At 56.8% G+C, this 25,007-nt stretch overlaps 3 protein-coding genes across 6 annotated transcripts in view; 1 reads left to right on the top strand and 2 right to left on the bottom strand.

The window, feature by feature from the left end:
* The window catches only part of TIMP1 (TIMP metallopeptidase inhibitor 1), a 3,572-nt gene extending 1,183 nt beyond the window's left edge, over positions 1-2,389 (bottom strand). The window contains exons 1-4 of the mRNA XM_081809287.1: positions 2,229-2,389; positions 1,301-1,429; positions 492-571; positions 116-323 (exon numbers count right to left, since the gene is read on the bottom strand). Of these exons, the coding sequence (XP_081665413.1) occupies positions 116-323; positions 492-571; positions 1,301-1,429; positions 2,229-2,370 (559 nt within the window). The 5' untranslated portion in view covers positions 2,371-2,389. The remainder of the gene's footprint in view (positions 1-115; positions 324-491; positions 572-1,300; positions 1,430-2,228) is intronic.
* The window catches only part of SYN1 (synapsin I), a 46,355-nt gene extending 34,027 nt beyond the window's left edge, over positions 1-12,328 (top strand). The window contains exons 6-13 of one of the 2 annotated variants that reach the window (XM_006732176.3): positions 6,240-6,302; positions 7,061-7,203; positions 7,308-7,382; positions 7,491-7,593; positions 8,895-9,041; positions 9,434-9,521; positions 9,609-10,194; positions 11,219-12,328. In XM_006732176.3, coding sequence (XP_006732239.1) covers positions 6,240-6,302; positions 7,061-7,203; positions 7,308-7,382; positions 7,491-7,593; positions 8,895-9,041; positions 9,434-9,521; positions 9,609-10,194; positions 11,219-11,354 — 1,341 coding nt within the window. In that variant the 3' untranslated portion in view covers positions 11,355-12,328. The remainder of the gene's footprint in view (positions 1-6,239; positions 6,303-7,060; positions 7,204-7,307; positions 7,383-7,490; positions 7,594-8,894; positions 9,042-9,433; positions 9,522-9,608; positions 10,195-11,218) is intronic. The other variant, XM_006732178.3, reaches the window with a different exon arrangement.
* Positions 12,319-23,342, bottom strand: ARAF (A-Raf proto-oncogene, serine/threonine kinase). 3 transcript variants are annotated; one of them, XM_031026846.2, is made up of 16 exons: positions 23,183-23,341; positions 21,697-21,891; positions 21,416-21,519; positions 20,541-20,643; positions 20,294-20,448; positions 20,088-20,186; positions 17,859-18,000; positions 17,728-17,755; positions 17,494-17,639; positions 17,198-17,400; positions 15,281-15,457; positions 15,126-15,172; positions 14,536-14,654; positions 14,165-14,296; positions 13,108-13,242; positions 12,319-12,899 (listed from the first exon to the last, which is right to left on the bottom strand). In XM_031026846.2, the coding sequence occupies exons 2-16, from the start codon at positions 21,790-21,792 to the stop codon at positions 12,765-12,767; spliced, it is 1,821 nt and encodes a 606-aa protein (XP_030882706.1). In that variant the 5' UTR covers positions 21,793-21,891; positions 23,183-23,341; the 3' UTR covers positions 12,319-12,764. The 3 variants fall into 3 exon arrangements, with proteins under 3 accessions (XP_030882706.1, XP_030882707.1, XP_081665484.1); XM_031026847.2 differs by having other exon boundaries at positions 21,697-21,851; positions 23,183-23,338; XM_081809358.1 differs by lacking the exons at positions 12,319-12,899; positions 13,108-13,242; positions 14,165-14,296; ... (5 more) ...; positions 17,728-17,755; positions 17,859-18,000 and having other exon boundaries at positions 20,084-20,186; positions 23,183-23,342.
* Positions 23,343-25,007: the final 1,665 nt, after the last annotated feature.

Raw genomic sequence — 25,007 nt, forward strand, 5'->3', positions numbered from 1 at the left:
GGCGGGGGCAAGGCGGCGCCTGATTGGCGTCCCGGGCGCACAGACCCCCGCTGGGCAAAGCCCCCGGCTTTCCCCTTTCCCGATGGGCTGAAACCGGGGCGGTCCCCATTTCAACGGGGACCAGCCCCTCGGAGCGTCGCCCGCTCCCGGCTGCCGGGCAGCGTCGGAGGGACGGGGCGAGGGGGCGGGGCCTCACCGGCGACGAGAAACTCCTCGCTGCGGTTCTGGGACTTGTGCACGTATCCGCAGACGCTCTCCAGGGCGGGGGTGTCGATGAACCGGATGTCAGAGGCATTCCCCAAGGCGTTGAACCCTTTGAACATCTGTCGACGGAGGAGGGCAAGAGTCTCGTTTACTGACACAGCCCTCCCACTCCACACTCTTCCCTGAAGTCCTCCTTAGCATCCTGACATCACAGCTAACTTCCTCGGCTTTGACTTTGACGGGAAGGCAGATGTTAGGCAGTGCTGGGGAAAGGGCAGGACGGATACCTTGGTCATCTTGATCTCGTAACGCCGGTTTAAGCTGGTCTGGTTGACTTCTGCGGTCCCCACGAACTTGGCCCTGATGACTGCAGGAGGGAGGGGGGGGGGAAAGACGAGTCAAATGGGCTGCACGAGCCAATAAAATAACATAATCACGGTACTAACACCCGCGAACCACGTATTTCACTAGGGATCGCCGGAATGCCAGCCGGCTCGCTAAGCGAGGTACACACTGGTTAACTGAAGCATCTGTACACCGAGTGACTTCTCTTTGTCGGGAGCTGCTTTAAGCCCTTCTCCTGTATTCATCGTGTGCTCATTCGCTCAAGCAGTATTTCAGAGCCCGCTGTGTGCCGGGCACTGTTCTGGGTGTTAGGAACACAACAGTGAACAAAAAAGACGGAAGCCCGCTCCCTCGTGGAGCTCACATTCTAGGCAGGAGGAGACTCAAGAGAAGCAAAATAATAAGTGTATGGAAGGTAGTCAGTGTGATGAGGAATTTTAGAGCCGGGCATCAGGAGTACTAGGGGATTCCGAACAGGGTGGTCGAGGAAGACCGTCCCGACGTCTGGGGCCGCCCCCCGTGTGGATACCTGCGGGGAAGCGTGTACCAGGCAGAGGAAGCCGCCAGTACAAAGGCCCTGAGGTGGGATTGGGCCTGGAGTAATCAGGGAAGCCTGAGCATGGCAGTGCGGCTACAAGAGTCAGGGCAGGGCTGAGTGGGACTGTCCTAGAGGTAGGCACCGCTGTGAACCCCGCGGGACTGAGGGGAAACCAAAGCGCAGAGTGTAGGGGGCAGAGTGGGGTACACTCACCGATCTGGGAGTTGCAGAAGGCCATCTGCGGGTGCACCAGGGCACAGGTACAGGCCCTGCTAGGGGCCGGCAGCCACAGCAACAACAGGATGCAGGAGGGCAGGGGCGCAAGGGGTGCCATGGTGGGTGCTGCGGGGTGGGGAGGAGGGCTCAGCGGTCCTCTGCGGACGTGGGCAGCGCCCCCCGCCCCGCCGCCGCCGCCGCCAGCTTGGAAGGGGATTAAGCTGCTGCACTCTGGGCTTGAAGGGTTGGGGAGTGTGGAGATTTTAAAGGGGGGCGGGGATTTGGAAGCCCAGAGGAGCTGAGAGGGCTGGGGGTTGGGAGAGTCTGGGAGTTGAGCAATTTCAGGGACTGGGTGAGTGGGGGGCCATGAGACTGTGGTGTTTGAAGAATAGGGGGCAGAGGGGTTGCGGGATTTAGGGGCGTTGGAAAGTTGGAAGGTCGAGAAGCTGGGGGTGAGGAATTTGGGGTCTGGGGAGCTGGAGGCGTTTGGGGTTTCGGGGTTGTGCATATTGAGATTGGGGGCAGTGGAGAGACGCTGAGGAATTGGGAGGAGCTTGGGGGTTCAGGGAGTTTAGGGACTTAAGGGGGCAGGGTGCCTGAGGGATTTGGGAGCAGAGAAAGTTGTGGAGTTGGGGATTTAGGAGTCTGGAGGGTTGGGGGGGCAGAATTTAGGGGAGTTGGCGGCCTGGAAGGCAGCTGTGATATTAGGGGCTCCTGGGTTCGGAGGAGTCGGGGATAGATGTCGGGGTTCCAAGGAGTCTGGAGTGTGGGAATCGGGGGAGCCGGTCCAGGACCCTCCCGCCCTCCTCCCCTTGACCAGCCCGGGGTCCCGGAACCCGCCGGCCGGGCTGAGCAGCCAGGGGTCCGGCAGGAAGGCTCCAGCCCAGCTCCAGGCCCCGCGGGGCCACCCGGGGCCCCAGCCTACCTGCGGTGTATCTCTCGGGGCGCCGGGTCTGCGGCGATGGCGGCAGGGCCTGAGCAGCGGGGGATAAATGTCCACGCGAGGGGCGGGGGCGGCAGCGGTGCGGAAACCGCAGGCCTCCAGGCTTCCTGGATGCATTACTCATCCGCCCACCCTCGGTGGAGGCCAAGGGGCGGGCTGAGGGCTGCTGAAAAGGAGATGCACCCTCCTCCCCTCCCTCCTTCTGGGCCTCGCCCTGGCCGCCCACCCCCATCTCCACATCAGTCACCAGTCCTTCCAGGCAGCCTCTGGAGGGCTTCGAGGCAGGACTACCCCCCCCGCCCCCCCGCCCGGGGCAGTTCCCTAAAGTCTCCAAACTTTCTCCAAAGTCGATCCAAATCACCCGCAGCCCGCCCTGCCCAGCTCCCCATGGCTGAAGCCCGAGTGAGTTCGTCCCCTTTAATAAACATTGCTGGTGCGCCTAGTGTGTGTGCCAAGCACCCACAGAAACCCCTCTCCTGGGAGATCTGACAGTCTGGCGAAGGGTGAGCGAGGCAGAGAGGAAACAAATTGAGTAGAAGCAGTGAAGAGAGAGAAGGCCGAGAGCATGGATCTTAAGCCCTCTCAAAAACACAGGCAGGGACGCCGAGCTGGCTCAGTCCGTGGAGCTGACTCTTGATCTCGGGGTGGTGAGTTCCAGCCCCACGTCGGGTGTAGAGATTACTTAGAATAAAATCTTTAAGAAACACACACACACACACACACACACACACACACACAGGCAAGCATCAACTGTGTACCAGGCACACAGCATAACTTTTCTCACTTAAAGCTCACAGTAAAACCTCTGAGATGGGGACCAGTATTCGTCCCGTTTTACAGACGAGGAAATAGGAGCAGAGAGGGACTGAAGAACTTTCCCAGGATCACAGGGCATGGCTGGGATTTGAACGCAGGCTAATTGGTGCCAGGATCTTACCCCAGGCGTGGCACAGCCCTGGCAAGCGGGGAATGTGCCAGTGAATTAGTGAGCATTGGGGTCGGGGGGGGGGAGTTCACTGGTGGGGAAAGAGGGCAGTGAGTCAGTAGAAAACAGATCCCCTCCCATCCTGCCCTGCCCCTTCCCCACCAATCCTCCCACACCTCTGGGGAGGGGGGCGGTGGTGAGGCAATCCCTGCCCACCAGCTTCCAGATGCTGCCTGAATCTTCTCTGGGGTCCTGGGAAAGGGCTCTAAGGGCTCATTAACATCCTTTGTTAGTCAGAGAGGGCCGACCAATAATAATAGTGATGGGAGCGACGCTCTAGCAGCCGCTTACTGAGCACTTACTGCGCGCTGCGCCCCATATTCTTTGTGTAAATTCTCCCATTCGGGCTTCATTACCCCCTGGCTCCCGAAGCTTGCTGAACTCAGGGAGGTTAAGCTCGGTGAGCACCACCAGCAGCAGCTCTTATGGGTATCAAACCCTGCTCTAAGATCTTTGTGAGGGCTTTCATCTCTCAGCCAAGCCCAACTGCCTCCTTGCTAATTAATGTTGGCTGCCTGCCCCCCCCCCCACCCGTAATGATAACGGTGCCGCACACTTTTTGAGGATGGAGACTTTCTGTGTGCCAGATACTGAGCTAAGCACTTGCCCTGAAATAACTAATCTGTTCCTCCCAACTTCCCTGGTAGCGGGAGACTTGCGTATCTCCTTATGCAGATGAGGGAACTGCGACATACCAAGGGGTCAAGAGCCACCAGCCCAGAAGTGAGAATGAAGAAATGACCCTGTTGGGGAGAAGGGAAGTAAACCAGGAATTTGGGGAAGCCGGTTGTGAAAGCGGGGAGGGAGAGTGGATGAGGCAGGGGCTGAGTAAGTCCGCGCTTGGCCGGAGGGAGCCTCGCAGGAAGGGAAAGCCCCTCACGGACCCGGCTTCTGAGGCCAGCAGACTCCGCAGCCTGAGTCAGCACCGAGTCGGGCGGACTGTCTACACGTGGGGGGTTCTGGGCATCTGGCTTTTAGTGCAGGCTTTGAAACCGGTGGGGTGTCGAGGAGGGGTATCCAGGTGTGTGACCACCTGGGGAGCTGGACGGGTGGTTAGGGGGGCGCATGGGGACCGGCCGCGTGTGCAGAGCGGACGCCCCACCATCGCCACAGCATGCCAAGTGCTTGGGCCTCGTGGTGCCCTTTGTATAGATCGGGAGACTGAGGCCCAGAGAAGGTTAAGCGACCTGCCTGGGGTTCCACGTGGCCTGAGGAAGAGGAGAGGCCAAGAGTCAGACCTAGGGCTCGCCAGGGGATCCTAGAGTGCGAAGCTCCCCGCCAGCACACATACACACGGGGCTGTGCTCAGGCTCAGGTCCCGCGGAAACAAGGAACGTTTATGAAAAGAGGGGCCTAGAAACCGGGGGGGGGAGGTGCACTAGCGCGCAGCTCTCCCGTGTCTCTGCGTCTGAGAACTGTGTGTGCGCCCCTAGGCGGCGTGTGCCCCTCCGCGCGGTGCTCGTGTGTACCTGGGGGCTGGGGGTAGCCCCGTTGTGTTCTGTGTTGCTTCTGGGAGTCGCACGTCTGCCTCTGCAGGGCGGGTGGAGGCTGCACGTCTAACTGTGAACGTGGTGTTCACGTCCGCGCCGCGAGGGCGCCCGAGCCTCTGCACCGTCGCCCTGGAATGCTACCTAGAGGGTCCCCCGGAACCCCTGTCCCAGCGCCGTGCCTCGCAGGGCCCCGTCGTGATGCCAGTCATTTGGGAAATGAGGAAGGTGGGGGTGTGGGGAGAGAGGGGGGAGGCCTGGAGGTCAGTCGGTCACCCTGAGCCTGCGGGCTTCCTGTGCCTGTCGGGAACTGGGAGCCACCGCCGCCCAGCAGCCCCTCCGGGAATGCCAGGAATGCCCTCTCTCGGCCCCCGGGGCCGCCAGCTGCACTCTCCCCCAGCCGGGGGCGCGGGGCACTCGGGTTACCCCCACACCCGAATGTGTGTGTGTGCGTGCGTGCGCGCCCACCCAGGAGTGTGGGCTTCTACTTCGGCAGCTCGTGGGCGTCTCTGGCCGTGTGTGTGCCTCTCCGTTTGCATAGATGGCCGGGCATGGTGTGTGTGTGTGTGTGTGTGTGTGTGTGTGTGTGTCCCTAGATGGACCTCTTGTGTGCCCAGGGCCGTGGTGGTCATGTGAATACCCAGAAGGGTGCGGACTTCTCTATGTGGCGTGGGTCCTGTCCGTTGTGCGGATGCCTGGGAGTGTTGCATGTGTCTGTGAGCGTTCAGTACGTGCCCAGTTCTGTCTGCGTCCTGTGGCCGTGCCTCTGTACTGCATGGGTAATCCTCCACGTTGTGTGTGTCCCTCTATCGTGTGCGTTTGGGCGAGAGGAAGGGGTGTGTGCGCGTGTGTGTGCCCGCGCGTGCGCTGCTGGGCGGTGAGGCTGGCCAGGGGCACGGGCCCCTGCCCACACGGCAAACACCTGGCAGGCTGAACGGCTGTGCGGATCTCGGCAGCCAGAGAGCGAGGCGTGCTCCGAGCCTGCGTTGGTCCTGGGTCTTTCCATCGTGCGGGTCCCGACACGCGTGGGAACGTCTGGGTCTGGGTTCCGAGGGGTTGTGTGCGGGTCTGTGGGCTGTGTCCGAACCATGCTCACACAGGAGGCCTGGCCCAGGGGTCCGGTTACTACGTGCTCACCACCACACCCCCACGCACACACATGCACACACTCACTTCTCTATCATCCATTCACTGTCAAAACAAATTTTCCCTTTTCCGGAAAAGTCCCCCACCCCTATCCCATGCCTCTGCCCGGGAAAGCAGAGGCGGGATGTCTGGCACTTGGGGGTAGTGGAGGGAGGGACAGGCAGGCAGGGCTCTGAGTTCGATTCTGGGCTCAGAGACGCTGTGTGACACCCCCCCCCCCGCCCCCGGCCTGGCGCTGCTATCTGTCTCTGACTCGCCTCTTCCGGGAAATGGCTCCTACTGTGGCTCCCACTGAATGGGCTTCTCTCAGCGGCATCCCCACCCCTGGCCATCGGCCCTCCCGCCCTGACCATGCTCTGCCTTCCCCCCCACCAGCTCAGCAGCACGACGTACCCTGTGGTGGTGAAGATGGGGCATGCGCACTCCGGGATGGGCAAGGTGAGTCCCCAGACGGGGTGTGCGTGTGCGCGTGTGCGTGGTGCACGCTCCTGGCATCGTGCGCACGTGTGTCTGTGTGTATCGCACATTCAACGCACACCAGTCATTCTGTATGACTGTGTGTCCTGGGGCGTCTTCATCGATGTGTATTGTTTCCCTCACATGCTTAGATTCTGTTGGCCCAATTTTCTGTCAGACGTTCAACCAGTTTTGTGTGTCCTATTCTTTTGTTCGTGTAGCCGGCATTGTGTCTGTGTATACGCGTGCCTCTGTGTTGAACACACAGCGTGTGGTCTTTCATGTTCAAGGGTCTTGGGGTCCTGTATGCTTTCCGTCCCCCTGAGTCTGGCTCTGTGTACGTAGGAAGCCAACTTGGAATGTGTGTCTGTGCTTCTGTCTGCTTTCGTATCGTGTGTACCACTGACTTTGGGTCTGGGTGCTCACATGCACGGACTATACGTACACACCATTTTCCCACAGCTTTACTGAGGAAAAAGTCACCTCCCATACCACTTACCCACTTGAAGTGGACAACTCAACCGTTTTCAGTGTGTTCCAAGTTGCATCTCCCCACCTGTGTGTCTCTTGTGTCCGTGTGAAAGCCAGGAGGCCCACAATCCTGCATGCTTGAGTGCCACACGGTTGTTATGTCCCCGGGGTCCCCCGGCCCATCGGTGCGCACGCCCCCAGCCCGAGGCACCCCCCCCGCCCCCGCGGCCCACGGCTGCCCTGTCCTCAGCAGGCCCCGCTCCCCACAGGTCAAGGTGGACAACCAGCACGACTTCCAGGACATCGCGAGTGTCGTGGCACTGACCAAGACGTACGCCACCGCCGAGCCCTTCATCGATGCCAAATATGACGTGCGTGTCCAGAAGATTGGGCAGAACTACAAAGCCTACATGTGAGTGCAGAGACCAGGGCCGGGGTCGGGGGCCCCTGCCCCACGCAGCCCAGGCTCCCCTGAGCTTCGGTCCTCTCTCCTCTCGGCCCCCCTCCCCGCCGCAGGAGAACGTCAGTGTCGGGAAACTGGAAGACCAACACCGGCTCTGCGATGCTCGAGCAGATCGCCATGTCTGACAGGTGGGGGTGGCCCGGGGCCCGGCCGGATCGGAGGTGGGGGTGGCGGGGAGGGTGGCGCGCCCCAAGCCAAGCACTGACAGGCTGCCTGCCCCCCCCCCGTCTTGGCAGGTACAAGCTGTGGGTGGATACCTGCTCAGAGATTTTTGGGGGACTGGACATCTGCGCGGTGGAGGCGCTGCACGGCAAGGACGGAAGGGATCACATCATTGAGGTGGGAGCGCCCGGAAAGTGGTGGGGGTACGGAGGGAGGCGCATGGCAGCGACGCGCAGTGAACTGTGCAGTTCCCCATGGCCCAGAAGGTGGCTACTGAAGCACTCTGTAAACTGGAAGGTACCTTACAAAGTAGGAAGTGCCGCGTGAACAGCGAAGTGCTTTATAAAACTATTTTTTAATAAAAAGGAGCTTGGGGGGCACCTGGGTGACTCAAGTCGGTTAAGCGTCTGCCTTTGGCTCAGGTCACGATCCCGGGGTCCTGGGATTGAGCCCCGCGGGGGGCTCCCTACTCTGTGGGGAGCCTGCTTCTCCCTCTGCCTGCTGCTCCCCCTGCTTGTGCTCTCTCTCTCAAATAAATAAAATCTTTCAAAAAAATTAAAACATAAAAAATAAAATTAAAAAAAGGAGCTCAGTAAACCGGGAGGTCCCTGTTATCGAAGCAAAGTGCTTTCAACATTCTAAGGTTCTTTGTAGAGAGCAGTACCCCTGGGAAACTGCAAAGCCATTTATAAACTCTAAAGTGCCTTGAAAATGTGGAGTGCTTGGTAAACGGCAGCGCTTTATACGTGGTAAGGCATTTTGTAAACAGTGGTGCCCTAGCAAAGCACTTTCCGAAATCTAAACTCACCATATACCCCCAGTCCCTTGAAGAACAGGAGCTTTGTAAACTGTAAAGTACTATATAAGCCACAAAGTTCTTCGTGAACGACAGAGCACCTAGCACACTATAAAGCAGGGATTGGTAAACGTTTTGTCAAGGGCCGGACAGTGCACGTTTTGGGCTTTGTGGGCTATACAGTCTCTGTTGCAGCTACTCTGCAAAAGCAGCCAAAGACAGTATGTTAAAAAGAAAAAAAAAAAAGCACGGCTGTGTCACATTCCCTAAAACCATATGCACATAGAAATCTAAACTTCATATGTTTTCACATGGCATGAAATCTTCTTTTGGTTTTTTCCCCAACAATTCAAAAGTGCAAAACCCACCCCTTAGCTCAGGGGCCATCCCCAAACAGGGGTGAGGTGGGCTGGATTTGGCCCCACAGGCCCTGAGTGGAACTCTGCTCTGAGCTGTAGCAACCAACACCCCCACCCCACCCCCCCACCCCACCCCCGCCCCAGCTGTAAGGTACCTGTAACCGACAAGCCTTCCTCACACTGCAGAGCTGGTGCTTGGCAAACTGAATCTCAGTTTCCTTGGCAGCAGCCCTGCCGTTCCCCAACTGAAGGCACTTTGTCACTGTCACCCTCCCAGGCACCTTCCCGCCTCTCTCCTCACTGCGCCCCTTTTCCTCCCCCAGGTGGTGGGCTCCTCCATGCCGCTCATCGGGGACCACCAAGATGAAGACAAGCAGCTCATCGTGGAGCTTGTGGTCAACAAGATGGCCCAGGCCCTGCCCAGGCAGCGGCAGCGGGAGGCCTCCCCCGGCCGGGGCTCCCACAGCCAGGTCAGGCCCCTGGTGCCGGGCGATGGCCCTTGGCGCGAGGCGGCTGGTGGCGGGCCGGCCAGCCCGGGGTCACGCCGCCGCAGAGCTAAGAAGCGGCCGGCCGAGGGCGCTGCCACGACGCGTGGGTGGTGGCAGTTAGCAGTCATTTTTAAACTTGATCAAACAGCCGCTGTCCTGATTTCCCTGAGTGCCTCCCGGCCAGCCCCTGGGAACTAGCCCCCCCCCAGCACACACACACACACACACACACAAACACGGCCTGACACCCCCTCAGCTCAGCCACAGGCGCGGCAACACCCAGCACAAGAACAGCCCGTGTCGTTTTGATTGGCTGACGCTCAGGCCGGCCCGTGACTATTTTTAATCTCTCCTGCTCCACTCCTCTGCCGCAGACTCCGTCCCCAGGGGCCCTGCCCTTGGGCCGCCAGACCTCCCAGCAGCCCTCGGGGCCTCCGGCTCAGCAACGACCCCCACCCCAGGGTAAGTGAGGGGCCGGCTTCCTGGGCCCCTACTGGACTGGCAGACCCCCCACCCACCTCTCACATGTGCACTTTTTCTGTCCCTCAGGTGGCCCTCCACAGCCGGGCCCAGGCCCCCAACGCCAGGGACCCCCGTTGCAGCAGCGCCCGCCCCCGCAGGGCCAGCAGCACCTTTCGGGCCTTGGACCCCCAGCTGGCAGTCCCCTGCCCCAGCGCCTACCAAGTCCCACATCAGCGCCCCAGCAGCCTGTGTCCCAGGCCCCACCGCTGGCCCAGGGTCAAGGCCGCCAATCCCGGCCGGTGGCGGGAGGACCTGGGGCACCTCCAGCAGCCCGCCCACCCGCCTCCCCATCTCCCCAGCGCCAGGCGGGCCCCCCACAGGCTACCCGGCAGACATCCGTCTCCGGTCAGGCTCCGCCAAAGGTCTCGGGGGCCCCACCGGGTGGTCAGCAGCGCCAGGGCCCACCCCAGAAACCCCCGGGCCCTGCCGGCCCCACACGCCAGGCCAGCCAGGCGGGTCCCATGCCCCGCACTGGGCCACCCACCACGCAGCAGCCGCGGCCCAGTGGCCCAGGACCTGCTGGACGGCCCACCAAGCCTCAGCTGGCCCAGAAACCCAGCCAGGACGTGCCGCCACCCGCCACTGCCGGGGGACCCCCGCACCCCCAGCTCAAGTAAGAGGACCCCACGGCAGCCCTTGCCTTGCTGCTCCCAAAACAGGCTCCCGAACCAGGAGAGTGGCCCCAGCTCCCAGGCTCCTTGGACCCAGGTCCCACACAGGAGTCCCAAGAGCTCCATGTCCTGTCTGGGCAGAACCCTCCTCCGAGCTATCCACCCCTCCACACCAGAGATTCGTGCCAGAATCCCAGAGAAACCCCTTTTTAGTTCCAGGTCCTCCAAACAGGCCCCTGGGAAAACCCCCTACCCCAGCCCCTCTGGGCCCAACCCTGGCGCCTTGCTGACCCTCCCCGAGTACCTCCCTGCCCAGCAGATCTTCCTCCCCGCCCGTCTGGAGCCTTCCCAGCAAAACGCACCCTTCTCCTGCCCAAACGGACTCCTCCCAGCCGAACCCCCAAACTCCTCCCGGGCCCAATTCACTGTCGTCCTGTCACTTCATGCTCTTCCCAGCTGCCCTCATGCTTTCCCTACAGCCTAGGCTCCTCTCTGGGCCATCCCAGTCTCCCCCCAAATCATCATACCGTCCTCTCTACCTCTTCTGGTGCACTCCAGACTTCCCCCCACCTTAGCTTAGAAGTCCTCCCCGCCACATGCAACTACTCCCCCTTAGACCTGCCCCCCACCACCACCCCCTGCCAGCCAGTCTTGGGTGCGAACCACACCGTGCTCCCTCCAGGACACCTCACCCAGGCTGGAAAGTGCCCCGCCATCTTCCCCTGCACCTCCAGCTCCTCCCAGTCCAGCCTAGAATGTGAAGAGGAGGTTCAGTCTGGGCCTCTTCCCACTAAGCCCAGACTTCACCTTAGATCCAAGTCCTCCCAGCCTGGCCCAGGGCTCCCCCAACTCCACCCGAGACTCCAGCAGGGTCCAGGCCTGTGAGGGTGGGTGGGAGGGTCACAGGCACAGCCCCAGGACTAGAGGGGCAGGGCTGGGCCGGGCCTGGGGTAACATTGTGTTTCTCTCCCCTTCCTCCCTTCCTCCCCCCCCTTCCTCCCATGCCTCCACCTTGTCTCTCTCTAGCAAATCCCAGTCTCTGACCAATGCCTTCAACCTTCCAGAGCCAGCCCCGCCCAGGCCCAGCCTTAGCCAGGACGAGGTGAAAGCTGAGACCATCCGCAGCCTGAGGAAGTCCTTCGCCAGCCTCTTCTCCGACTGACACCCCACCCTGAGAACCCTTAATTCCTCCTGGGCAACCCCCCTCTGGGCCCTGAATCCATTTCTCACTTCTGGAGTCTCCAAATCCCTTGAGAAGCCCTCTCCTGGTCCGCCAAGATCCCTCTTCTCACTCCGCAGAATGCCCGTCCCTGGGGAACCCCTCACTCCTGCTCCTAACACCAGTTCTCACTTTTGGAATCCCCAAGTCCTTTTAAAAGCCCACTCCCGGCCACCTCAAGACTTACTTTTCAGTTTTAGAACCTCCAAACTCCCGAAGACCTCTACTCCCGGCCGCCCCCGCCCCCCGGAGTGCACTTTCCTTCCCAGAAGCTCCCAAACACCAGGCAACCCGTTCTGGCCCTGACACCAAGGCCCCTCCTGGAGCCCCGAAATTCTTGGAAAATCGTCCTCCTGGTCCCAGATCTCTCAAGCGCGCCGTGTGCCCCATCAGAATTTCCGAAATCCTTAAGAAACCCCTGCCTTGGAGCCCCTTTCCACGGATCTCCCATCTCTGGAGAGCCACCTCGTCAGATGCCACTATCCAGCCCCGCAGGGATTTCTCCTACCCGCCCCCAGCCCCATTCAACACATTGGGAGGCCCTCCCACTGCTAGGACCCTCCTGTTCCCCAGGGACCCATACTCCCACTTCCCTGCCTCTGACAGCTATCTTTAAATATGCAAACTCCACCCATCCTCCCAGAATCCTTTGCACACGGAGGGCCAGTGGTCCTCCGCTTCCCCACCTTTGCTGTGATGTCTGTGTCTGTGACTGCCGTGGCCTCCTCTCGTGCCGTGCTTGGCATACGTGGTCTGCGTTCCTCGTGCCGCCTGTGGTGAGCGTGCAGTGGCGCTGTTCGTGTGGTCCGCACTTCCCCCCCACCACTCCTTGCCTGGACTCACCCCCACCCTTGAGCGGCTCTGAACCCCACGAGAAGAGTCGGGAAGCAAAATAAACAAGCCAAGGCCCAGCAGAATTCTGTGCTTCTTGGTGAACAGGGGGGTCCTTGAATGGTGGGGAAGACACAGAGGGGACCCCCCAAATCCAAAGGGGGTGCTGGGAACCCCAAAATCCAGTGGAAGGCACATCAGGCACAAATTCCAGAGAGGTTCTGAGTGGGATCCCTGCCACAAATCCCAGCCATTGGAGATGGAGGAGCTCCCAAATTTAGAAGTATCCCCAAAGGCAAGAGGAAACCAAATCATGGAGGAAGCAGGGGTCTCGGTCTTTGGCGGGGGTCCCCCAATTCCAGAGGAACTGGAAAAGCACACGGGGACCCGCTCATCTCCCAGGACGGGGATGGGGGATCCTGAGGCAGTTATCAAGGCAGAAACAGAACATTGATTGGTTGGTGGGCAGGGCTCCTTGGTGTGGCAGGCTGAGATTGGCTCCCGGGTGGCTGGGGGCAGGGCCTAAGGCACAAGGCGGGCTGCGCTGAGCAGGCAGGCAGGCAGCTCATCGGCCTGGGTGCGATGCAAGGAGGGTTCGGAGGCACTCCGCTCAATCTTGGGGAGTGACCGCTGCAGCAGCTCAATCGTGGCCAGGATCTGGGGGCAAGGGCAGGTTGGGGGGGTGTCCGGAGCCACATGGGCACCCCGACACCCACAAACCCCAGCCTACTGGGGAAGCGCACACACGCACACACGCCGTACACTTCTGAGCATTGAACTTGCACAATTCCCACTGACACCCCGGAGTCCTCCTCCTCCTGAGCACCGATCTCCCCAGTGTATCCAGCCCTCCTACCAGGCCCACCTGGGGGAAGAGGGGACGTTCCTCCCGCTGGAACTTGAGGCAGTCAGACAGCAGGCGCCGCATGGCCTTGGGGCAGTTGCTGGAGATTTTGCTGAGGTCCGGGGACAGATAGCCACGGCCCACCATAAAGATAATCTGGAGGGACAGGAATAGGGTGATCTGGGGGTCTGGGCTGGGAGGCTGAGGGAATTCTGGGTCTCAAGGGGGCTTTGGAGGCTCCTTTTGGGGGAAACTAGGGTACTCTGGGTATTGGGGTCTGGAGGGCTGTGGGGATCTTGTGGATCCAAGGACACTGGGTCTCTGAGGACTTGGGACTGGGTCTCTGAGGACAGGGATTCTCTGCAGAACAGAGGGATTGAAGCTTGGGAGAAATCCAGAATTTTGGTATCCCTGGCCTCATAGGTTTCTACAAGCCTAGAAAGTACTGAGTCAGGGGAAACACGAAGTTCTGGGTCTGGAGGAGCTAAAGGAGTCTAAAACTCAGGGGCTTGTATTTCTGTAGGGGTCTGGTGCCTAGAGAACTATGGGTCCAGGTGGCCTGTAGGATTGTGACAGCTCAGTGCTTGGAGCCTAGAGGATCCCAGGTTTCTGATGGCCTGGAGGCCTTCAACGTGGAGAACTCGGAGAGCCTGGGGCCCAGAGTATCATGGGTTCCAGGGCCCCCAAAGCCTGCCAGATACCCAAGGCCTGAATGACTGTGGGTATCTGTGAGTATTCCAGAAGCACAGACGGCTTCTGTCACTGGGAGAAATGGGATTCTGGGCTTTGGCACTTGGGAGATTTTGAGTACCCAGGCCAGAGGACTGTAGGTATCTAGAGTTCCAGGGGGCTTCTGGGTGTGTTTGGGGGCCATGGCAGGTTCTGGACTTCAAGGACGCAGAGGACTGTAGATATGTAGGGAAGGAGGGGATTCTAGGTAGGGAAGACCAGAGGATGCTGACAGCTCTCAACCCAAAAGATTTTGGGTTTCTGGGGGAAGTGTGGCATTCTCGGTCTTTACAAAGGAGGAAATCTGGGGTCTGTGCCTGGGAGATTATGGGTAAAGGGTGGGGCCCACCTGGTCACGGCTGCCAATGTGGCTGTACGGCAGCGAGCCGGTCATGAGCTCATAGAGCACAACCCCATAGGCGTAGACATCTGACTGGAAGCTGTAGGGGTTCGGGTCCTGCATACGGATCACCTCAGCCGCCTTCAATAGGGAAGACCAGGCAGGGGGGAACCATGGAGGTCAGCAAATGGCCGCCCATTGTCCCAGATCCCACTAACCACACTGGGTACAACTCAGAGCACCCACGTGGGGTAAAGCATGAGCAGTCTAGACGCCCCCATCTGGCACAAGCATCCCCATCCCCACTCAGCTCCCCACATCCCGCCCCAGCCACCCATGCCCCTATCTGGATGGCCCCAGTCCAGCCTGGCCCAACTCACCATCCATAGCACGGAGCCTGAGGGCTGCTCCAAGGGCTGGGCCCCACTCCACCGTGTCTTCACCGTGGCCAGGCCAAAGTCACCGATCTTCACTGTGAGCCCCTCATGTAAGAAGATGTCCACCAGGGTCAAGGGCCACTATAGGAGCTCCCAAGAGCCACATCTCCCATCCTGACTGGGCGGTTCCCATTGATGCCCCCACCACCAGTCATGCCTCTGACCCTGACCAGAAGCCCCCCGGTATCACACAAACTAGCTACAATCTTGACTTGAGTGGGGAATTCCAATTAATGCCCCCTATGCTTGCCCCCCCCCACCGTGGCTCCTAACCAGGAAGCCCCTCGAGCGGCACCCAGACCTGCCATGCCCTCCACAGCTCCCATAGCTTGGACCCTGACCAAAGTCCCCAACAACAGCACCCGAATCAGCCACAACCTTGAGTCCTGACCAAGAGACACCCCCCCATTAGAGCCCCTATTAAGCCACGTGACACGTGTCCCTCCCCATGCATCTCCAGAGGGCCCCCCAATAAGAGCCACCCACTGAGCCCCCACCCCCCCCCAAGCCCGCAGACAGGGACAGGCAGATACTGTTAGACTTGAGATCTCGGTGGATGATGTTCTTGGCATGGAGGTAGCTGTAGGGGTGGAAGTAGAAGGCAAATTGGCCGGCGCGCGGGGTTACCTCATCTCCCCGCCCCAAGCCCCCCGGCCCCCTCCCTTCACCCCCAGGCCGGGAGGCTCACTCCATGCCCTGGGCGGTCTGCCGGGCCACGTCAATGAGCTGGACCATGTCGAAGCGCGTGTCGGCCACATGCAGGTGGTGGTAGAGGCTGGAACCCTCGCACCACTGCGTGATGATGGCGAAGCCCGGCCGCGTCATGAAGCCCATGAACAGCAGGATGTTGACATGCCGTGTCTTCCTGTAAGCAGGGAGGGTGGTACCGGGGCGGGAGGGAAAGAGAGCGGCTGTAACCCCCTTTCGGAGCATCAGGGATGGTGCCACTCACTGCTGCCTTTTGTCGTCATTTCCACCCTGTCTGTCAGGAGGCTCGGGGCCAGGCCGCGGCCAGACGCACTGCATTTGTGAGGTATGTTGGATGGGCTAGGATTCCGTCCCCGGGGGGCTTGTGTCCCCAGCTTCCCCAGCCGAGTCTCCCAACAAAAGCGGGAGGGAGAGACCACTGCCCCCTACCCCTCTACCGACCAGTGGCTCTCCATCATCGACACCTGCCAACCTCTGACCCTGACCATGACCTGGGCCTGTGACCGTTTCACAGACAAGAACGTGGAATGCCAACCTTCTTCACTGATACAGCAGCCTAATACTACTGATACACGCCCGTAAAAATACCAGTGACGTGTGACTATATCCTGTTAATCACCACGAGAGGCTCAGAGGTAAAGAGCTTGGAGTTAGGACTCAGGTTAGATCCTGTTCCAATCCAGGCTTCCCCGGGTACTCACTGTGCAACCTCAGGGATGACACTTAACCTCTCATTTTCCTCAACTGCAAAACTGTGATCATTATATCAGCTACCTTATAGGGATGTTGGCAAGAAGAGCTCCCAAATAATCGGCAAGGCACCTGGAACAGCACCTACCACAGGTAAGCACCCTGAAAACGTCACTATCCTTGCTACTGCTACTGGGTACCTGAGTCTACCTCACAGAAACTCCATCACGGATGAACAGACCCCCCTCTGGTTTAGAAGAAAACCTTCCCTCCTTATAGAAGGAGTAACCGCAGGTATTACGGTCACACAAATGCAAACATCGACAATGCTCTGCAATTCTGCTCACGCCAGAGTGGGTAACAGAGGACAGGAGCGCTCTTCACAGTGGTCCAATTACGGTTAAAACATTAATACGATGCAAACTAACAGCGTGCTCAAATCATTTCACAGAGAGGAACAGAGAATAAAAGTTTTGTTACTGCGGTGTCCATAACGAGGATAAATGTTAAAATAGCACAAGAAATTATGATAACATCAACTCTAACGTAACTGTGCCCATTTTTTGTCAGAGGACAAGTCCACGTCAGCAACCCCAGGAGTGGTAGTAACTAGAGTGGCAGAAAAGGAACACCAGCGTTTCTCAGTGCAAATTAACTAATATGCTATTAACAACGTATTAAGTAGAGCAACTACAACCGTTAATTAAACAATGACTAAAGTAAGTTAAATAATACTGTTCTTGAAATCACGGCATTACTGTGATTAATAACAGGAATCCACCCCGATAAACCTAATACTAACGATGTGATACAAGCAGAGAGGAAGGAGGGACACGAGACTTCCCGGCACCGCGCTTAACAGCACGCTATTAACGTGAGGGCACGCAGTAACGCCCAAGTCCTACGGCCATACCCACCCGTGCTGGGCAAATGAGAAGACCCACGTTTTGGAGGCGGAGACATGAATTAACAGCAGTATCAACCCAAACCCAAACAATAATATCATCAGAGGGCCTCTAAACAGAGCCATCTCCCAGAGGGGAAAGGGACATCCCTGATTGAGAAACAGCTTACGCTGATGCTTATAACAACACAAACACGGCTGATGTGCGGGAAGGGCCCCGAGCGCGGCCTTTCCCTGGGGGAGGCGCCAAAGCCACCCCGCCCCCGCGCCCCCCCCCCCACACACACACTCGTGCCATCTCACCTGAGCACCTGCATCTCGTTCTTGAAGGCCTGGGCCTGCTCAGCTGTGGGTTGGGCCACCTTGAGCACCTTCACGGCCACATCGCCATGCCACCGCCCGCGAAACACGGTGCCAAACGAGCCCGTCCCGATCCTCTTCAGCAGCTGCACCTCACTGGGCGGCACCTCCCAGTAATAGCCCGAGTCCCGGTACCCCAGATTCTTCTGTGGGCCACATGGGCGGCATCTCAGGGGCCTGCCCACTTCCCTCATCACTCAGCCTGTGGCGTCCCCACCCAAGGCTCCCCCGGAGCTTACCACTTTCTTCTTGTCATCGGCCACGGACTTCCGCTCCCGCTGTTCTGATGGGGACTTGGAATGGGGAGACTTCCTCCCCGAGGACACGCTGGCCGGGCTGGGGCTCCCCCGGGGGGCTCCATCGCCACCACCTCTACTACCGGCAGCTGCAAGTGTGGAGGGGATGTGAGTGGGGGCCCAGGGGGTGGGGTGAGGGGGCGCGGGGCACGGGAGTGGGGGGGGGGGCGGGCTCACCATCGGTGCTGAAACTCGGGGCAGTGAGCTGCAAGAAGAGGGACGGGAGTCAGAGAGGGGACACGGGGGCCAGGAGGAATGGCGCGCCCCTCTGCCCGGTGCCCTCTGGGAATGAGCCCCTCCACACCAACCTGGACAAGGCTGGAGTCCATGGGGGCTGTGGTGCTGACCATGTGGACGTTGGGAGTGGACGTGGAGCGGATGCGCTGGAGAGGGGCGTTGGCAGTGGCGGGGAAGGGAAAGTGCTCAGGCTCACGGTGCTGGGTGCAGGAGCTAGAGCAGGGGAAAGGCTGTGAAATCACTGTCGAACCAACGAGAACGAGGAAAGCCGCCCCCCAGCCCGGTAAACGTTATGTGTAGCTCCGAGTCACCGTCTCCTGTGACTACCGCTCTCAGACTACCTAGGATGGTCTCTGCCACAGGGCAGGCACTCGGCAAGTGGAAATAAAACTGAGGGCAAAACGAAAACAAGTTCCTGCCCTCGTGGGGCTGGTGTTCTAGTGAGGAGAGAGCGCCAAAAAACCCCAAGGAATATTTAATATGTCCGCTGGTGACAGGTGCAATAAAGAAAAGGTAAAGCAACACGAGAAGACAGAAAGTGTCACGGATTCTGTCTGGAAAGGCTTCCCTGAGGGGACATCTGAGTAAACACCTAAAGGAGGAATAGCAAGCCACAGAAGACAGTGGGGGGGGAAGAGTAATAAATAATATCTTCTGTGTGTACTACTCAAATCTATTATTATGTGACATACAACATATATCTGTATTAAGATGCCAATGCTTCTGAATATGCCCTATTACAGTAACGTTACACAGGTGACCCTTGAACGATGCAGGGATTAGGGGCACCACTGACCCCCTGCCCAGCTGAACGTCCATGTGTAACTTCGGACTCCCCAAAAACTTAGCTACTAAGAGCCTACTGCTGACCAGAAGCCTTACCGATAACATAAGCAGTCGAGTAACACATATTTTGTATGTTCAATGTATCATATACTGTATTCTTACAATAGGGTAAGCTAGAGAAAAGAAAATGTTTCTAAGAAAATCATAAGAGAAAATACACTTATAGTACTGCATGTAAAAAATCCACGTGTGACAGGACCCATGCAGTTCAAGCCCATGTTGTTCAAAGGTCAACTGTATGTTATACACAGATGTACATGTTAATACATAAAGATATGTTATATATATTTTAGTGTCACAAATGTATTTTTAAATGTTCCTTTCACTATCCTGAAATGAAATGCATAGAAATTAATCTACATGTACCCATAATTAAAAACAACATAATGCCCTAACTTTACTATTTTGTTACATAAAAATGTGTTTTATATTACATAAAAATAATATACATAGAACACATGATATATTAATATAATGTACCGTATTTGTAGACACATAAAATGCATATTTTATAAACTTACGCTACGTTAGAGCAATCATATACTTTAATATAGAACTACTACAGTATTGGGACGCCTGGGTGGCTCAGTCGGTTAAGCGTCTGCCTTCAGCTCAGGTCATGATCTCAGAGTCCTGGGATCGAGCCCCACATCAGGCTCTTCGCTCAGCGGGGGAGCCTACTTCTTCCTCTGTCCCTCCCCCGGCTCATGTTCTCTCTCTCTCTGACAAATAAATACAATCTTAAAAAAAAAAAAAAAGTTTTAAAAAAAAAAGAAATACTACAGTATTATAATACTTGATGTTAAAGAGAAATAAAAGGGAATTTATGATAAAATAATATGTATTTCAAAATGGAAAGGTTTCAGCATGGTTATACTGCAAGAATTAACGAAACAGTTAGATACTTATACATATGTATTTGTAATTAATAAGGACTTCTTATTTTGTACCAGATCTCGTTCTAAGCACTGGATATGCCTTAACACATTTAAATTCTCACCAGAGGGGTGCCTGGGTGGCTCAGTTGGTCAAGCAGCTGCCTTCGGCTCAGGTCATGATCCCAGGCTCCTGGGATCGAGCCCCGCATCGGGCTCCCTGCTTGGCGGGGAGCCTGCTTCTCCCTCTCCCTCTGCCTGCCTCTCTGCCTACTTGTTCTATCTCTCTGTCAAATAAATAAATAAAACCTTTAAAAAAAAAAAAAAAAGAATTTTCTAAAAAAAAAAAAAAAATTCTCACCAGAACCCTATGTGGTAAAAAGTATTATTGTCCCCTCTTCGTAGATGAGAAAACTAAGGCCCAGAGAGATTAGGTGACTTGCCCAAGGTCCCACAGCTCCACACCTACAGGTGCTTAATGTGTGCAAATAAACAAATGAATGAAGTATGGCTTGTGGTCTATGAAGGCCTCCAGATCTTTTTCTCCCGACAACAGGCCTCCAGCTAAGGCACCCCTACCTGGGACCCTGAGGGGTTAACGGCTCGTTCAGGGGGCGGTGTGAGGGAGCTTCGTGCTGTCTGGAGCCTCCGGACAAATCCTGGACACTGTGGTAGAACCTTGAGGGCATTAAGGGGATACGGCAAGAGGACAAGAGTCAGCTGTCTGTAAGAACCTTGTGGCTTCTGTCGTCCCCACTCCCCCACCCACCCCAGGCCAGGCTCACTGTCGGCAGTTGGTGCTCATGTCAACACAGACTGTGGGGACTTTGGAGGAACAATGCTGGTGGAACTTGTAGCCACAGGTTTGGCAGCGGAAGCCGTGGAACAGAAACTTAAGGCAGAAGTCGCAGAACGCCAGGCTGAAGAACGTCTTCCGTACCTGCTGCCACAGAGCAGGGAAGGTTGAGGCCTGGTCTAGGACCCTCCCGCCCCATGCCCACAGTCTGCCCCAACTTTCCGCCCCACACTCACAAAATTGTGCATGGTCAGTGGGACGTCTTCAAGGACCTCTACGATGAGCTCCTCTCCATCCAGCGGGGCAATGGCCGTGTCCCAGGCGGTGACTGTCTTTCGCCTGTAGGAGGCATGGAAGGGAGTGAGTGAGAGGGGGGACAGGGCTCGTGGGAGGCAGGGAACCCCCAAAAGTCCCTCCATGCTCATCATCCATGGAGCAACATCTAACGTGTTTAATTTTCATCATGGCAACTCTAGGAACTAATTACTATCCTCGCCCCCATTTTACAGATGAGGAAACTGAGGCTCAGAGGGATAAAATGACTGGCCCAAGGCCACAAAGGACTGAGAGTGGCTGGCCAGTGTGAAGAGCCCATGCTCTTAACCACACGGTGAGGAGCAAATGAGACAGTGAATAAACCACGAAATCTCAGAAGCGCTCAGCAAGCCCCTGAAAAAGTGGCTAACGCGGCCGAGACGACAAATAAAAAGCCATGTGTGCGTCGAACAAAACAATTAAGGAAGCCCAGGACAGAGAATAAATGGAAGGCCTGCGTGGCCCAGCTCGGCAGACCAAGAATGAGGAGGCAGAGGATGCAGAGAGCTGGCAAACAGATGAAATCGTGAAAGAACACCACAGATGAACTCCGGCACGAGGCGCGGGAGCAGGGCGAGGACCTGAGGGCCAAGGAGAGACGAGCTGCTGGCCTCAAAGGCCAATGAATGAATGAAGTTATGAAACAAAAGCTGCACACACTCATGGAGTCACTGAGCTTAAGGGAAGACTAATGGAAACCGCACGACAGAGGGAAGGAATCGGATGCCTCCAAGGAGGGGACAGGAGGCTGGGTGCCCAGTGGAGGGAGTCGAAGCGGGGAGGGGGACACACTTACCCCTCAATGAGCCGGTAGACCACACAGCAATCCTGATTGAGACCCCGTACCTTGAGGGCCTTGTCTAGAGAGTCGTAGACACTCATGCCATCCCGGACAGTCACCTGTGTGCAGACGGGTGGGTCAGTGCCCAACACGGGCCCCAGCCGACTTTCCTGGGCCTCTGTAGAAGCCTCACCGCCCACCCCCCCCCCCCGCCACCTCCCCGAGTCACCGTTCTGATCCAAGACTTACAACTGGGTCCATCCCCACCCCCCGCCAGCTGTGCCCATCAGACTCACCACCGTGCGTTGCTTGTTGGGTAGGTATACTTTGACAGTGCCCACTGCCCGGGATGGCTCGGCCCCGTTGGCAGGGGGGCCTCGTGGTGGCTCCATGGAGCCTAGGACTTTGTCAAGACGGGCTGAGGCGGGGCTGAGCAGGTGCCATGGGGCTCCTAGAACACAGGAGGAATTCAGAGGTCCAGTAATGATAGTCTGGAAGCAAAGTGGAAGGGACCAAAAAAAAAAAAAAAATTCAATCTCCAGGCTCCACATCACCCCCACCCCCATTGCCCAATCTACACACAACGGCCAAGGGATCTTGTAAACACCTCGAACTCATCCAGTGTCTCCTCTGCTCATCCTCCCCTATTGTCTGTCTCACTCTTAAGAGCCAAGGTCCAGGATTCATAGGGTGGGGGCAGAGGAGAGGGTAGTAACCACACAAGGAGAGGCAGCACACACTGTCCTGGAGGGCACAGGAGTATCAAGTCTCTGTGCTGGGGGGATGGGGGTAACAAGGAAGTCAAACCACACTGCAATTAGGCGTGTCAGGGACATAAAGGACAAGAACAGGCTGTCCTGGCTTTTTAATGGAGAAAGGGTGGTTACCAGATACTGTGGTGAGGGAGGAGTCACAGACAGGATGATGGGAAAGAAATGCAAGATCATCAGATACTGCCCTTAGTTGGGGGGAAATGGGAATTGCACCAAACAGTGTTTTTAAGGGTCCTGCAGGAATCCCTAAGCCCTGGGCTGTAACGGTGGCAGGCTCTCAAACACTGTGTTCGGTGGCTAACGGCAGTCACCAGGCTGTGATGGGGACTTCATAGGGGCTCAGCACAAACTGTGCTGAAGGGACTGTAATGGGGAGAAGAGTGGATAATGGAGATCACCAGGCATTGTCATGGGGGAATGGAGGGTAATGGTGCATTATCAAGCACTGTCGAGGTGAGATAAACAGGTTTAAAGCGGGGGGTGAAGGGGTCCAAAATCCCCCCTAACTAATGAAGGGATCACGGACGTATTACTGGTGACAATGGAAGGAGACTGGGGAGGAATAAAGAGGAGTAATGGGGGAATCCTCAAACAGTCTCCTAGTGGGTCGTGACTAGTGAACCACAGCTCCACGCACTCCCCATGGCCGGCAAGGCAGGTTCACCAAGAGACCTCAAGGAGGTTTAGAGGGAGTCCGGACACCACACCACAGCCCAGGCCCCATTCAACCTGGCCCCGCCTACCGAGGGCCTTCCAGCTCGGCGCAGGCGCACTGCCACACGCGAAAGGGCGAAACCATCCCCCGCAGCCTTGCACCCCTATTCCTGTCTACCCACCCCACCCCCGCTGTCGACGATGGTCTCGCCCCGGGTCAAACCACTCCTCCGGTTCCGGGCGGGGGGCGCCGGGGCCCAGGCGAAGCCATCCTGGGACTAAGCTTTCGGTCCCGGCTCCCTGCCCGTGCCCGGCGGTCGCTCCAGAAACCTAACCCCGCCCGGCCCGCCCTCACCTGTCACGCCGCTACGGCCACCGCCGCCTCCATCTTGGGCCTGTCTTCTTGTTTCCTCGCAGAGTCCGCCTCCACCGCCCCTCGGACTTTCGCCATTGGCTCCGCTGGATTCAGCCCTCCATCCTTATTGGGTTAGGGTCACGCCTGTCAAGGCAGGACCGGCGGAATGTGGGTCGTGTTCCGGATTAGGAGGGGCTGCCTGAAACGTCAGGGTCTGAGGCAAATTCGCACGTCCTGACTCGCGCAGGCGCAGTCGGGTGGAGACCTGCGTGCGGTGGACTTCAACCCCAATCGTGCCGTGGTGGAATAAAGCAGGAATTTTTTTTCAGTCACTTGGGGCTGACTTTAGGGGTTCCTGAGTCTGGGCGGGAAATCCTTAAGTGCCCTCTTTTTGGCCAGTGACCCGAAGCCCTAGGTACCCATTTGGGCTTTTCCTGTGTCTCGGTTTTACCGCATTTGAAATGAGTTGCAATCAGACCGCAGAACTGCAACATTTGCCAGTTCCAAGAAACTGTAGTCATAGATTTTGATAACAGCGGGTCTCTGGTTGGGCCCGGGGCTGGGGTGTCTGGCCCTAGGAGGAGCAGCCTGCTGTTCTGGGCAGTTTACTTTAGGAATGGAGTTGGTAAGGATTTTGAGAGATTAGTCATAGATGACCACGTTGAGGAGGCGAGGGAAGTGTGGACCTGGAATGGGGCACAGAGCAGGGGAATGTGTGAAGGCATTGTAGGGTAAGAACAAATTTTTCAAAAGTTGAATTTTCCCTGGTGTCAAAAGTGAACGAGGCTTTCCATCCTCTCTTCTCTTAGAGCATTTCCTTTAGAAGACTTGTAAAATCTTTTCCCTGTCCCTTCCAAATGCATGTAAATCTTGTAAAAAGCTAAATAGGCCTCTTGCCAGTTTCATTACCCAGGAATGTTGTTCTTAAGGGCCTTGGAGCCATCTCTTTGAAATGTAAACATCGAGTCTAACACCCTTATCTTCTCGTCTCCGTAGGAATTTGACCTAGGCTCTTGGCCCCAAGTTGTTACCTGCTTGTCAAAGAGATAGGTGTTTTATTTTTCCTCTGGGTAAGGGCAGATGGCTACCCCGATCTCCAGGTGAACTGGAGATGAACTATGTATAGCAAACGGTGCTGTCAAGTTCTCTTGCTCGAGGACAAATTGTCCTTCTTGACAACGTGTATCTAACTAACGGGTTATAGCTGCCTGGCTGCATAAAAGATGAGGTTTCTTTCTGTCTTTGAAAGCTCTTTAGCGCATTGCTTGAGTTGCACATTGCAGTCTGGTTTAATGTTTATTCAAAAATAAAACTATTTCATTCTCTTCTACCTTTGTGGAGAGGATTCACAGGCTGGCACAAGATTTTATTATTTAATTATTTCCCCGACAGTGTGAATTGCCTGTGGTGTTTGAACTGGCTACATTCTCCTGTTTGGAACCTCAGCATCCTTATGTGGTGAAATGGGAAAGAATAGAGAAAAGTCCCTAGGTGCGGAGACGTCAACGTGCTTCCACGTGTATTTAATGTTTCTCTGCCTATAAAGAGAGACGAAAGTTTGGCTTACTGGGCTGTCATATAACCTCCCATTTCCCATCACCCCCATTCTATTCGGATTTTCACCATTCATTGGCAAAAATTAAAAAGACTGACAATAAATACCACATATCGTTGAGAATGTGGAGCAACTGGGACTTTCATGCACTGTCATTAAAGTGGTGAACCACTTTGGAAACAGGTCGGAAGCTTCCTATAGAGGTAAACACGTGCAATCCAGCAATCTGACTCCTAGGTATTCAAAGAAATAAGAACATATGTCCAGTGA

This window comes from Leptonychotes weddellii, chromosome X, assembly GCF_054177405.1.
Source record: "Leptonychotes weddellii isolate Sample4059 chromosome X, ASM5417740v2, whole genome shotgun sequence".
Lineage (NCBI taxonomy): Eukaryota > Metazoa > Chordata > Mammalia > Carnivora > Phocidae > Leptonychotes > Leptonychotes weddellii.